Source organism: Numenius arquata, chromosome 1 (genome assembly GCF_964106895.1).
Source record: "Numenius arquata chromosome 1, bNumArq3.hap1.1, whole genome shotgun sequence".
Taxonomy (NCBI): domain Eukaryota; kingdom Metazoa; phylum Chordata; class Aves; order Charadriiformes; family Scolopacidae; genus Numenius; species Numenius arquata.
Genome location: NC_133576.1, coordinates 48359179 through 48372521, shown reverse-complemented (window position 1 = coordinate 48372521; position 13343 = coordinate 48359179). Strand labels below are relative to the sequence as shown.

The following is a 13343-nucleotide window of genomic DNA, read 5'->3' as shown; positions in this document are numbered from 1 at the left end:
ATCCTGCACGAACTTGAAAGCTGCTGTATACCACGGAGCCTGCCAAGCCTTCCTCCTCCCCTGCTCACACATAGAGAGTATCTCACTGCGATGGCAGGGATTCCTCACAGCTCCTTCCACAGTGGAAACTAGAAGTGACTAGGAATTAAATAGGATGGTTTTAAAAGAACCGTTTGAGCAAATGTAATCCAAAACGTAAGTTACTGCATCAGCTCTCACAAGGGCTTGGGAGGAGGGTGATGAGGAGAAGAGCCTGCAGCTTGTTGAACAGCACTGGCATGCAGGACTTTTCAGTTGACATTTATTTAAATTGTGCAATAACTAATCTATGCACCCACAAGGTCTTATTTATGTCTTCCCTTTGCGCACTTCTGTTGCCATCTGTCAGTCCCACTTATCATGGTGTCTTCATCCAAGAAAGACCCAGAAGATTTTGGAGAGCATGGCTTCCTGTGAACTGGAACCCTGAGAACCATCTACACCACAAAAAACATTGCTAATACATTAATTTATTCTCATGTGTCACGTACTACAATATGAATTTTTTCTGTTTCCCGCCTTCTCATTGTCTTTGTGCAATAAAGAATAGCCTTGTTAAGGACAGAAGAGTAAAAAGAGAGACAAGGGTTTTGTTTTAGAAATGACATTCACCCACTGCAAATAAATCAAAGCCCATTGTCCTTGTGAGGGGCTTACAACCCGGGAAATATTTTATAACTCAGACAGAGGACTTATTTTCAGTTCCTTTGTATGAATCTGTTTTGGCAAACCAGTTTACCCTTCCAACAGGGAAATCAGCTATACATCAATCATATTATCCTTCTAATGAGTTACAAGTTGTCTTTCATTGCACACACAATATAGGTAGGTTTTAATGTACGTTTTAGCTAAAATGTCTGAGTCGTTTTATAAGTATGCCACATATTAAAGATTTCCCTACAAACTGGCAGACAAAAATATTGCAAAAAGATAACTTTGAATAAGAATAAAACAAAAGAACATTCAGGGCTGCAGTGCACATCCTGTGCAATTACTGGCATCTAAGAGGTCTGAAATGCCTTGGAACCACCTAAAGATAGAGTTTAATATTCTTGGTTTTGACATTCAGTTGGCAAGAGGCACAGAATCCCCAATCGGAAGCATTTTTCCTAAAAACAGAGCCTAAAAACAATTCAAGTGTTTATATTTTCAGAAAAGATGACAAGTTGTCAGCCGGTTAACCACTGCAAGCTGAAGGACAAAAAGGTATTGGTGATACACCAACAGCACTACTGACATTCATACAAAAGCTGCCTTCCCTTATTACAGAACTACTCAGGATTTGATGCATTTTACTGGAAATTTCCTTAAAGTCAAAGCAAGTTTACAGTTACTGCTATCTCCTATTTCTCCCAGTTATTTCCTATCTCATTAAGAGAAATGTCAAGTACCAATGAGAAACTCAAAATGTGTTTCCCGATAGCTACCAAAATGGAAACGCTGCTGGCAGCTGTAACTGCAGCAGCCCAGAACCACAACCAGGCACAGGTCACCCCTTTTCAGCTTTTTCCTTACTTTCCCTTTTTCCTTACTACAGTAATAATAAAGGTGCCCCCTTTTCAGCCCAGGCCACTCACATCCATTCCCTTACTGGGAAAGATATTTTTTTATTATTTTTTGGGCTGTGGGTTTGTTTTTTTTTTTATTTAAACATTTCACTGCCACCGTAACTCAGTGCCAGGCATATTGTTTCTGTATCTGCCTCCAGGCAGCTTAGAACTGTGTGAATGTCTGCGAGCCAACATGGTTTTAATCTTCAAGAATAGCTGGACAGAGGCATGTTAATTTTGGCCTGTTTTACTTAAAAGTGACACAGTATAACTAGAGAACCACAACGGATGGACTCAAGATGGGCAGAATCAAATCAAGTAATTGTTTTTAAGTGCATTGCCCAACAGCTGAAAACTCTAAAGAAAACTGTAAGTGGCGTAGGCTCTTAACACCGAGGCAGGAGCTGGAAGCAGCATCTCCCACCATCTGGCCATTGTCAGGCAGCCTGATGAAAGACCTCTGAGGGACACCAGGATGGACCACAGACCCCAGCAGCTTAAAACTCTCACGGTACAGCCAAAAAGGAGACAGACTTTGCTAAGTGACTCATGTTGCCAGCCCACACTGGTTAAGTGTAGGCTTTGGGTAAACCATGCAGCATGACAAGGCACTGCTGGAGAAGCCTGAATACATGACTACTTTCAAACTGCAAAGCTATTCTTAGTGGATATATGTATGACATGTCTAAATCCAGTACCGTAAACGGCAATGGCATTTCCTGAAAAGAAGAAGAGGGCGAGAAGTAGGGAAAAATAAAATCAGATGTCTTCAATCACCCTGCTCAAATTGTAAGAAAACCTCTCTATTCAGAGTTGTGATAAAATTTAAATTCGACGTGACTGGAAAAAAAAAGGGTTTCCTTCTGTAACAACACCACAGTAATTTCAGAATCTTCAAGACAAACTTTCCTTATAACACAAACTTCTAAATCATCCAAATTGCATTTGTGAAGTATTCTCACACGTGTATATTTTTACCCTCTGCGAGATTTGGAGCAAAAGGTAGCAGTAACATAAACCATATTGTTATATATTTTTCTGCAAAGCTGCAGAAGGTTCTTCTGTGCCTCCCTGAAGGACACAGCCGCACGTCACAATTCAAGGACTATACAAATCAGACATACATGCACATATGTAGATACTTACTCACCAGTTTCAAACAAATTAATGCAATCAAGAATCCTTATGATATGCATCCTGCAAGTTTTGATTGTGGGGTTCCCCCCCTGCTTGAAAATAGCTCATAATGACCTGGTAGTGTCTCACTAGAACAACCCAGAACACGCCTCTTTTCACGCATTCTCTTTTCTTTTTGAGGTCTGTGCATCAGGCAAAACCTGGTCTCTCTGAGCAGCCAACCTAAACCCCACTGATGTCACCCATCCTCAGATGAAGACACATTTTTCATGAGTAAGCAAAAAACATGAAGTTATACAAACCGTATCTGCTCAAACGGCAAAAACCTTTGCCAAAAATGCCCTCCTGCCTCCAGCTTGAGCTGCACAGGCTGGCAGAGGCTCAGCACTCCGGCTTGGCTGGGGGTGTTTCCCTCTCCCAGCCTGTAATTTGCCCTGCAGACTGCCGGGAAGGGACGGCAGCTCTTCGACTGCTGAGCTGACCTTCGATGGCTGAAACGAGGGCAGTAAAGACCCAGAGAAGGCCACCTGAAAGAGACAACACCAGCCAAAGCAGTAAAATGGGTTCCAACCTTGCTACTTATTTCACACCAAATGGCACAAGAGGGTAAAGGAAGACATCCTAGATAAATTTATGTGAGCCACATCCCAGTTTGGTCTCTCCAGCAGGCTTCCCTCTTCCTGGAGGCTTGTGGCAACTCGCTGAGAGATCACACATGAAGCCACAACATTACTCACAGCCAGCGAGTCAGGGATGCTCACGCAGGGTAAGGCAAGAAAGCTGGGCGGCCCATCTCAAAGTCAAGAGATAAGTTAAAAATCGCACGCGGAACAGTAGAAAAGAGTTGAAAACTGCTGCCCGGCTGAGAGAAGAAAGGATGTTTCCAGGAATGCAAAGCAGGAACAAAAGTAGTTTTGGGAGAAAGCCATTTTGGAAATCTCTCCTGTACTGCAGACATGCCTGGGAGCCCTGGCCGGGGCCCGGACCTGGACCCTACCGTGTTAGCACCTGAACAAACAGGGACCCAGGCGAGGGATCCTGCCCAAGGTCTTGCACACCAGAAGTTAGGCAGCATGGATGGACAGGAGGAAGCCCAGGACAGCTGTGGAGAGAGCAAGGAGTCCACCCTGCTGGGCAAAACCAAGCTGCAGTTGTCTAATATATCCTGGAGGGAAAGCACGACTCCCAAAAGTAACCAAAAAAAAAAAAGAGATGCTGTTGAGAAAGATATGAAGGAACACAAAGTAGCTGCTTTTCCAAGGTAGCATCTGCGAAGTGCTACAGAGCAAAGCACAAAAACAGCACTAAAAATAAAAATCAGGAGTTGGTGATGAAGACCAGCCAGCCCAACCGGGGAACTGCAGCACAGCCAGCCCAGTAACTTCTGCTTGAGAAACAAGCAAAAACTCACAAGCAACACTTTCTCCTCAAATAAGCCTTTTAGCAGAAAAGATTCATTTTAACAGTAGTCCAGCACCAAGGTATTTCGACAGACTCACCTGGGCATGCCAGTAGCAGGCTTTTAACATGCTCCCATGCTAAACACATTCTCCCTCCACCTTCACAGAACTGAAGAGGGGGATGTGATTTTAGACATTTCTCTCGGGAAAAATCCCTGCAGCTGCCAAGAAACACTAGTTAGTGATAATGGTGGGTGGGGGAAGGATTTCTTATCATCCTGATGTTGCACTTGACGAGCTGTACTCTCCACGTATTTACTCCTTCCACATTTCTGTGCATTATGTAGAGGGCAAAGACACCATTTATTTCGTCAAGCACAACAAAATCTTGTCAAACCAAAGAAAGATATTGGCAAAGCTGAGCTTCCCATATGTACTAACTTGGGGAAATTTAATTTATTTGCATGGGTCTCTCAAGAAATATAAGAATCCTTTCTCTCGTCATGTAAAGACATGCCAAATGACAAGCTGAAGTGGTTTCAAACGCTGGCAGGGCTCTGAAGTGGCTATTTCAAGTTACAGAAAAGATCAGAATTGTTAAAACCTACAATTTGGAGTCACTTTCAAGGTACTGCAGCATAAATTTTCAATTTGAACAACCTTAACAGTGCTCCTTGAAATACAATCACAGATAGAAATGGTGGCAGAGAAGTGCCGGCCAGCCAGCCATGTCCTGTACGCTGAGCTAAAAAAATTTAAGTGGATGCCTTGTGAAATGGATGATCGCCAGCACACCACAACTTTTACATACATAACTTGAAACAGCAGATAATATAATAATAAAAAAAAAAAAGAACCAACACAGCCATTTCAGAAGCAGAAAAATTAGCCAAGTATTTAGAGGAACATGTAATTTTTTACCCCAGTTGGGGAAAAAACATTTATACTTTCAGAAATTTCGCAGAAGTACCACTAAAGACACAAAGACTGACAATATTAAATTATAGTCTGTATTACAATACAGTATACATTACAATTTCATGAAGTATTAGATTACTGATATACTTTCTGGACAAAAAAAATTAGTAGTGTGATGGGGGTGGAGGTAGGGAGGGATGGGAGTGTTGGTGTTTGCCTCTTCATAGCTCTCCACTCCAAACTATTACACTAGTGGACTGGGGACCCAACCCTTTGAAACAGTCTCTCCCAATGAAGACGTTCCTGGGACCCTTACATTACCTAATCTCACGTATGGCAGCATAGTACAGGTCTCAAAAATTAAGACCATTGCATTAGTACCTAAAAATTTAAGTATATTTTTTTTTTTACACACCTTATAAGCTACCAGAGAACCTAGTTAGTGACTCAACAATTATTTCAGGGACTCCTCCAAGATAGTCTGCCTGTGGTAACGGAATTGCAAGAAATTCCAACATGAAGTCAAAACACGCAAGAACACAGGATTCATCATTTGTGTCTTTACAGCGCATCCATGCAAATGGTGTTCCTCACACTTTCTCTGGCTTTCAGTCAATTATGGTTTTCAACAGTGCATTAATACATCTGACAGTGTGGGCTGAAGTCCATCCCCATCTCCAAACTTCATTCTTCCACTCAAACTCCAAACTTCCATTCAAATCAGTTGACAGTGCTATCTAAGCAGTAGACTTTTCACACAGGCATCTCCAATGGGGAAAAGCAAGGAAGAACAAGTCTATGCAACTTGCCTAAGGCTATATATCATATATGTAAGGAGTTTGAATTTTCAACCATACTCAACTGAATGCCAATATAATAGCAAGCCAACTCTTGTTCCCTGTACCTTCATCAGCCATAAATTTGACCCCGCTGATACTCATCCCATTCATATCTCTATAGTGGGAGAAAACCAAAATAAAAAAGTATTTCAGTAATGTTCCTGATTATTTATAACTACTGGTTTCAGCTGTCTGAGAGATGAGGAGACTACAGTAAAACACACCTCAACATTACCAAATTGTTTTAAGAACTGATGGCTTTGATATTCCAATTTATATGCCCATTTGCTCATTCACACCTTTCACAGATGAGAGCCCACCTGTACTGATGGCAGTCTCAATTGCAAGTTTTTATAAACACTGCATTTATACACTCTAGATGTTCAGGAAGTCCATATCACGTCTACTAGCATTTACTACTGCAGCGGACCAACAATGAAAAGGGATACAGCAGCTTGCAGGCACGAGGAATAACTGCTATTGACTGTTCTGCTGCACCTCCTATACCATCTCCAACGCTTGCCTGGACTTAACTACTCAAGCCGTTATAAACAGTTAGCATGCCTCTGCTCTTTGGCAAGGTATATTTCACTGCAAGAAAAGGCACAGCTGAACAACTCATCAAAAGCACCTCTCAGGAAATTTTCATAATTTCACCCTTCGTTTGTGTGATCTCACCCTGGAGATTTCAGCTGCACCTAACGAAGGCCCCGGGTGTTGCTGAAGAGCGAGCAGCCTGAGCTGGCCTAGCAAGGAGAATGTGATGACCTGGTTACTTAAGGACCATTTGGAAAGAAATGTATTGCTTTGATAATGCTTAAAGCCGTGAGGAGTTTTCAGTAGGGAATTACTAAAGCTCACGAAGATGGCCCACTTTACATGAGAAAATACGAAAGCAGCGTCAGGGGATGAGTTAACGTTATGAATTGATGTAAACATGATATATCTGTCGCACTTGAGGTCACTGGAGAATGTAATTTCTATTAGACTTCTCTGCTGCTGGAAGTCTTATTCATTCACGTGCAATCATGTTTGTTGGACTCGATGATCCCAAGGGTCTCTTCCAACCTGGATGATTCTATGATTCTGTGATCATCCAGCTAACTGGGGCTTATTTAGAAGGAGCCAACCCATCCAAAGCACAACGCTTGGGATAAAGCTAGATCTCAGGACATACTTATCCACTTGTATTCACGTGCTGGTTTTTGTCTTGTAGTGGGACGGCAAGCGACTTGAGGGCAGCCCCTGCCTTTCTGCTCTGTGGTGAGCCAGCATGCCCACCGCCTAACTCTGCCTCCACCACGAGCTCACCTTCAGCACCCTCAGCTTCAGGGGACCAGCACGGGACGGAACCAAGAACACAAGTGGATCCTGCGCGTACTTCTGCACAAACTGTCACCTAAGATTAACAGGCAGACAGCAAGCTGTATTTAAAAAAACCCCAACGATAAAAAGCTCAGCTGACACAACAGGCCCCACCCTTGGCAACGCAGAACACCAGCTGCTCTGGGGCCCGGAGACTGTTTCTTGACCATTTTGCAGCTTGGTCCGATGGATAGACAAGAGCTGTGAGTGGGACTCAAGATACTAATTGCAATGCCCTATTTCTTAGAAGCCTGCCATATGACTCTAAGCAATCTTAAATATTTACTTCCTTCAGTTTTGTCCTCCTGTCCTTTGTCCATTTACAGCATAAACTCAATTGGGCAAGGACTGACTCTCTGAAGGGCGGCAGGACTCGGGAGTCTCACCCACAGATGCACCCCTTGCTCTACAAAGCAACTTTGAGAAGAGCTACCCAACAACCCGACCTCCATCTACTCATATTTAATCCAAATATATACACGTTACAAGCTTACCACACGTATATATTGCTTTTCATTGAACTAAATCTCATACAGATTTTGAAAACAGTTCTGTAACGTTACATGGTCTTTAAGTGATTTTAATGGCATCTCTCTCGAGGTTCACACCAATACCCTGTTCCAATGCGCAGTTTCTTTTTTAATGCAGTATAACCACTTCCCATTAATTTTATCACAGGTTAGCTTTTCCTTTCATCTGTCTACTAACACTGTAAAAACACGAGTACAACAGTCTTACACTGTGCAGTGACACTTGATTTCATCTCCATGTACCCAAAACACCAAACAAGTGATTTCCGCATGTATATATGCACGTATGTACAGCTGCATGCTCGCCCAAGGAAAAGTTTTAAGGTTGTTTTAACTTCCAAAAGGCGCATCTCTAAAATGATCTTGAAGAGCAAAAACAGTTTTCTCTGACTGGTGCCATCAGAGAGATTTTGTCAGTGCATTGCGGGCTTTAAATGGAACAACGTGAAAAGACCACGGGCATCGTTTCAAGATTTGAAACTACAGCTACAGGTAATACAGCAGCTGTTTCAAATGCTTTCAAGTATTTTAAGAATTTTAAGTATTCAGGTATTTTTCAGTCTCCTCCTTAATGCCAAGGAGATAGTTAATTCAATGACATTTTCACAGACAAAATACTGTCTTGATTTTTACTGCCTAGCACCAAATATTGATCACAGAACTCTGTTTACAGGATGCTAATTATTTCTATTTAGTGTGGTGCTCACCATAGCCTTTGGGTTACAGAGCACAAATGTTCTACAGTAAAAACTTCAGCGTTACCAAATCATGAATTCAAGAACTGACTAGACTATTTCTGATGTTTCAATAGCAATCTACTACTGAAAATAAACATTTTGTATGAATCCAAAATAGACTGTTTGGCTTTGTCTACAAAATAGTTAAATGTCAACTTCCTGGTAACAGTTCATTGAAGTAAGCGCATGTATAATCTGTATTCAGGAGGGCCACATACACATGAATCCTATGGAGATTTTTTGAAGTCTATTTTAGTTTACTTAATGGCATTCTGTACCCAATGTGAACAATTACATATGGACACAGTACCATTAAAGAAAATATCTATTTACAGTTTCACTAGATTTCATATTGAGAATAAAGATTTGAAAGAATATCACACTTTCTCTATTAAAAAACAAACAAACAAAAGAAATGGAACCTGAAACTTTAACTTTATATTAGGGTTTACAAATACAGCTGCTGATGATTAGAGTTCTTTGGAGCCTTTGACACTAAGCATAAGAGGAAAATTGGACTTTCAAATGAGTGAAAGCTGAAACAAGCAGGCTATTGTGCAGCCAACTTGAAGATCACATGCAGAAATTGGATTTTTGAGATTGGAGAAGTTACATTTGGCCTTTTAGGAAGAAAGAGAAGGACAGGATATTAGCATCCTCTGCAAACTAATTGAAGGCTAACATTCACATGAACCGCAAAGTAAAGCATTCACTCATCTTCCTAAGAAAATAAAGAGAGTTTGGCAGTACAATAGTCCTCAGAGAAATGCCAGGACAGAAACTTCTGTTGTCTTTGTTGATTTAGCAACTGATGTGTCCAATACCTTAGTGTTTTGTAAAGAAAGAACATAAACGTGTTCCAGCATCTTTCACGTTGGAAAGAAGCCACTTCAAGCACGCCAACAAAAATAAGAAAAGCTAACTTCAACCCACAAATACCATCATTATGCCATTTTATGCCCCTCCACAGGCAGAACCATAGCTTAAGTAGGGATGGCTCCTAGATGCAAAAAATAGGTATCACCACAAACAGTTCTCCACCTTTCTCACCTGCTCCTTGCCTCTGTTCACTATCAGCCCATAGTAACGCACCGCAATTTGAAGCAATACCCACTGACTTTGAGGGCTCTGTTCTGACCACAAATTTTCATTGACTACACCTGTTAAACCCCCACTGCATGCCAGTTTACACTGGCTTTACTTGCCATGTCTGCCGAGCCAGCAATGTTTAATCTGACAAGGTGCCACTGCTTTAGAAGAACAGGGAGACCTACACGGCAATTTCCTTCTGCCAGAGAAATGGGCCTACGTTTGGGCTTATTTCAAATTTTGCGAGGGGAAATGCAAATAATTAGAGGTGAAACAGCATAAGCATATGCTTTTAAAACTACTCGGAGCGTAAGAGTCTAGTCAGATTTACCCTTTCATTTTTCACACTGAAAACTGAGATGAGCTTTCTGCATACGCCTGTCTACACACGGGCAACAAGAATGGGTGAAAGACTCTCAAGTGTCAAGGTCCTGGAGCCAGGGCTGGTAGATCAGACATATACTCGCCCCCTCCCCCCCCCCCTCCCTTAACAATTAAGGGCATCACGGAGTCTCTATTCTACTTAAGTAACTTCGAGTGGGCGTCTTCTCCTTCCTCTGTAGGTTTGCCAGGATAACGGCAAGGGAGATGCAGACGTGATGGATGCCCCACGTGAAAACGCCATGGGCCACCACCGACCCTGCACCCCGCCTCTTTAAACCCCCAAAACGGACCGAAGTTTTAACGGCGCCGAATAAGCCGGGGCTCTTAAACGGCGGCGGAGGCTTCATTTCAGCTGTCGGCCGTCCCGGGACGAGCCGAGGCAAGGACAAGACGGAGGACGAGACAAAGCGCTCCGGGCTGGGACCCAGCAGCAAGACACACACACACACACACGCACCCACCCCCCTCCCGCACCTCGACCCTCTCCCGGCCGGTCGCCCCTCGGGGCTGCCGGGGCCACCGCCCCGCTCCCCGGCCGCCCCCTCCGCGGGCCGCGGGCGGGCAGCGCTCCCCTGCCCGGCGGGAGGAGGCGGCTCCACCGCCGGGCTCCCCGCTGCCCCGCCACGGGGGGCTCCCAGGCCCCCTTCCTTCCCTTCCCTACCCTCGTAGGCCAGGCTGGGGCAGGCGCCCAGGGCGAGCAGGGCGGCGAGGCGCAGCCAGCAGCTCCCCATGCTGCGCGGCGGCGGCGGCGGCCCGTCCCGGCTGAGGGCTGCGCGGCAAAGGGGCAGGCGGGGGAGGAGGAGGAGTGGGACGGAGACATTCTCCGAGCGGGCTCCCGGGCGCCGCCAGAGACTCCTCCTCCCTCCTCCCGCCGCCGCTGGGGCAGGCCGCCCCGCCCCGCATCGCCCCCCCACTGCCGCCGGCACCGGGGGTGGCAGCGGGCAGGAGGGGGCTCGGGCGTTTGGGAGGGACGCGCTGCCCCCCCCGCCCCCCGGGTCTCCGGCACAGGAGGAGCCCCGGGGTTAACCCCCTTTCCCCCCGCCCCCCCGAGGGACTTCTCCCGCCCACGGGCGGAGGCGCAGCCCCCCCTCCGACGTGGCCTTCGGGAATCGCCCTGGCCCGGCGAGTGGCGTGGGGGTCCCTCGCCACTGGTGCGTGGCCTGTGGTCCCTCACCCTGGTGTGTGCGTGCCCTGACCCGCTACGCCGCCCCGGCCTCAAGCAGAGCACCGAGCTGGCCGGGACAGTGTCCCCTCCAAGGACGGGAGGGTACCAGCCCCGGCTTCGCTGGTGTTGGGGCTCCCCTTGAGCCAGGGCGGGATGGGGAGGAAGAGCCGGGCTCCCTCCGGTCCCTTCTCCGGCAGCCTGGGACCTCGCAAGGAAAGGAGGCCGCTGCCATCGCATCCCATCCAAGGTGGTGGTGGCCCAGAGAGTTTTGCGGGCAAGGAAACGGACTGCGCTTTCCAAGATGAACTGCTTCATTTGCTCAGCAGTTTGCAGATGGACAGGCTTAAATGTTCAAAAATCATGAGTCAGATCCTCAAAAGTCATGAGATTAAAAAATAAATAATTTTGAAGTCTTCACATTTCCCATTAACTTTTTGAGCTGCTAGGGTGTTGCGGGGTCACAGTTTCAGGCTTTCTTCCATAACCACAAAAGACTAGAGGCTTTTTTTCCACCTTCCAGATGAAAGCAAATTCCCCAATCGCTCCTACCCTACGGAAGTGAGGGCTTCAGGCAGAGCATCAAATGTTCCAACACTTTTGATTTGAGATCTGTCAACCCTGCAGCTTGACTACAGCTTAGCTTGGATATTAACTTATATTTTTTTTTCACTTTCTGCCTTTAGAGGTAGCATCTAATGTGCACTATAAGATGGTGAAGGTGCGGGAAAGTGCTGCCCCAGCTAGTGTGGTGACTGGAAAATTTTGGATGCTGGGGCAGTAAGGGGGGAGAGATCTCAAGGGAGTTCCTTGGGTCCCACCTCTGTGCTACATTATTTGCAGCAAAGCACAGACAAATAGGGAATAGTTCTAATAGTAAAGGAATATTTCTTTAAGGGATACCAATTTTCAGAGGGAGGATAGTCATCTCAAAGGGAAGTGCTAGTCTAGAAACAGAAGAAGATTAACGATTGAGGGAGCTGGGACTGTTTGAGGAAGAGGAGACTGAGGGGTGACCTCATCACTCTCTATAACTACTTGAAAGGACGTTGTAGAGAGGTTGGTGCTGGTCTCTTCTCACAAGCAAATAGTGATAGAACAAGAGGGAATGGATTCAGGCTGCAGCAGGGTAGGTTTAGACTGGACATTAGGAAGAAATTCTTCGCAGTAAGAGTGATCAGACACTGGAACAGGCTGCCCAGGGAGGTGGTTGAGTCACCATCCTTGGATGAGTTTAAGAGTTCCTTACCTGTGATGTTGGGGGATATGGTGTAGGGGAGAACTTTGTAGAGTAGGGTAGATGGTTGGACTCGATGATCCCAAGGGTCTTTTCCAACCTAGATGGTCCTGTGATTCTATGATTCTATGAAGAGGAGTTGCCCGTTTTGCCAGCCTTCGAGGCTGGCTATACCAAAGTGGCCTAAGAAAGAAATGAGATCTTGCTGGGTGGGCACTGTGTTTGGGAGCTTTCTCCAAAATATTTTCTTCTATTCGGAGTTTTCGTTTGGATCAGGAGTGTACCTGAGGTACCAATCAACTCTGCTACATTTGGTGTCTGAAACGGAAATGTGCACAGGAGCGTGGGCACCTCCTGCACCCAAGGGGCCAGGCTAGAGCTCCTCTCCAGTAAAATACCTGGATGGGTATGGGTAGGCATGAGGTTCTCAGCACCAGCTCTTCCCCAAGTTGTTTGCGCTCTGCCCAGGCTTCTATATACAGTTATGATCACCTTGATTTAAAAAAAAAAAAAAAGAGTAACAAAACAACTGTAGCATCATCTGAGCCATTGCAGTTTAACACCCTAAGGAAAGATTAAATTTCCATCTGAGGAGAGATTAAAAAGACCAACTTTACTCTGAAAGCAGAAGAATAAGGAAAAAGGAGTGCTTCAGGCTGTTATTATTGTTGGCACAGATATCATAGAAAAGATTAAAGTAAAAGGTTAGACATCTGTAATAAATAGCAATAATCTCTATGGTTTATCGGTGCTGCAAGACTTTGGTAAAAGTTCAGCATGCGAATGTGCTGGAGCAATAGAGGTACCTGAAGCACATCTTAGTGGGTCACATATCTCTTGCTTTCTCTTTGTGTATATCCTTTTAGCTGCCTATTTCCAAAACACTGGCCTTCATTGAGACATTCCTCCTAAGAATATAAGGTCTATACTAGTATGATAGCATTGGACAAGAAGAA

General features: G+C 45.0%; 1 protein-coding gene across 1 annotated transcript in view; it reads right to left on the bottom strand.

The window, feature by feature from the left end:
- Positions 1 to 7418, bottom strand: part of SRPX (sushi repeat containing protein X-linked) — a 42921-nt gene extending 35503 nt beyond the window's left edge. Inside the window, exon 1 of the mRNA XM_074149224.1 lies at positions 7339 to 7418. Within this exon, the coding sequence (XP_074005325.1) occupies positions 7339 to 7418 (80 nt within the window). The remainder of the gene's footprint in view (positions 1 to 7338) is intronic.
- Between the last annotated feature and the right edge of the window lie 5925 nt (positions 7419 to 13343).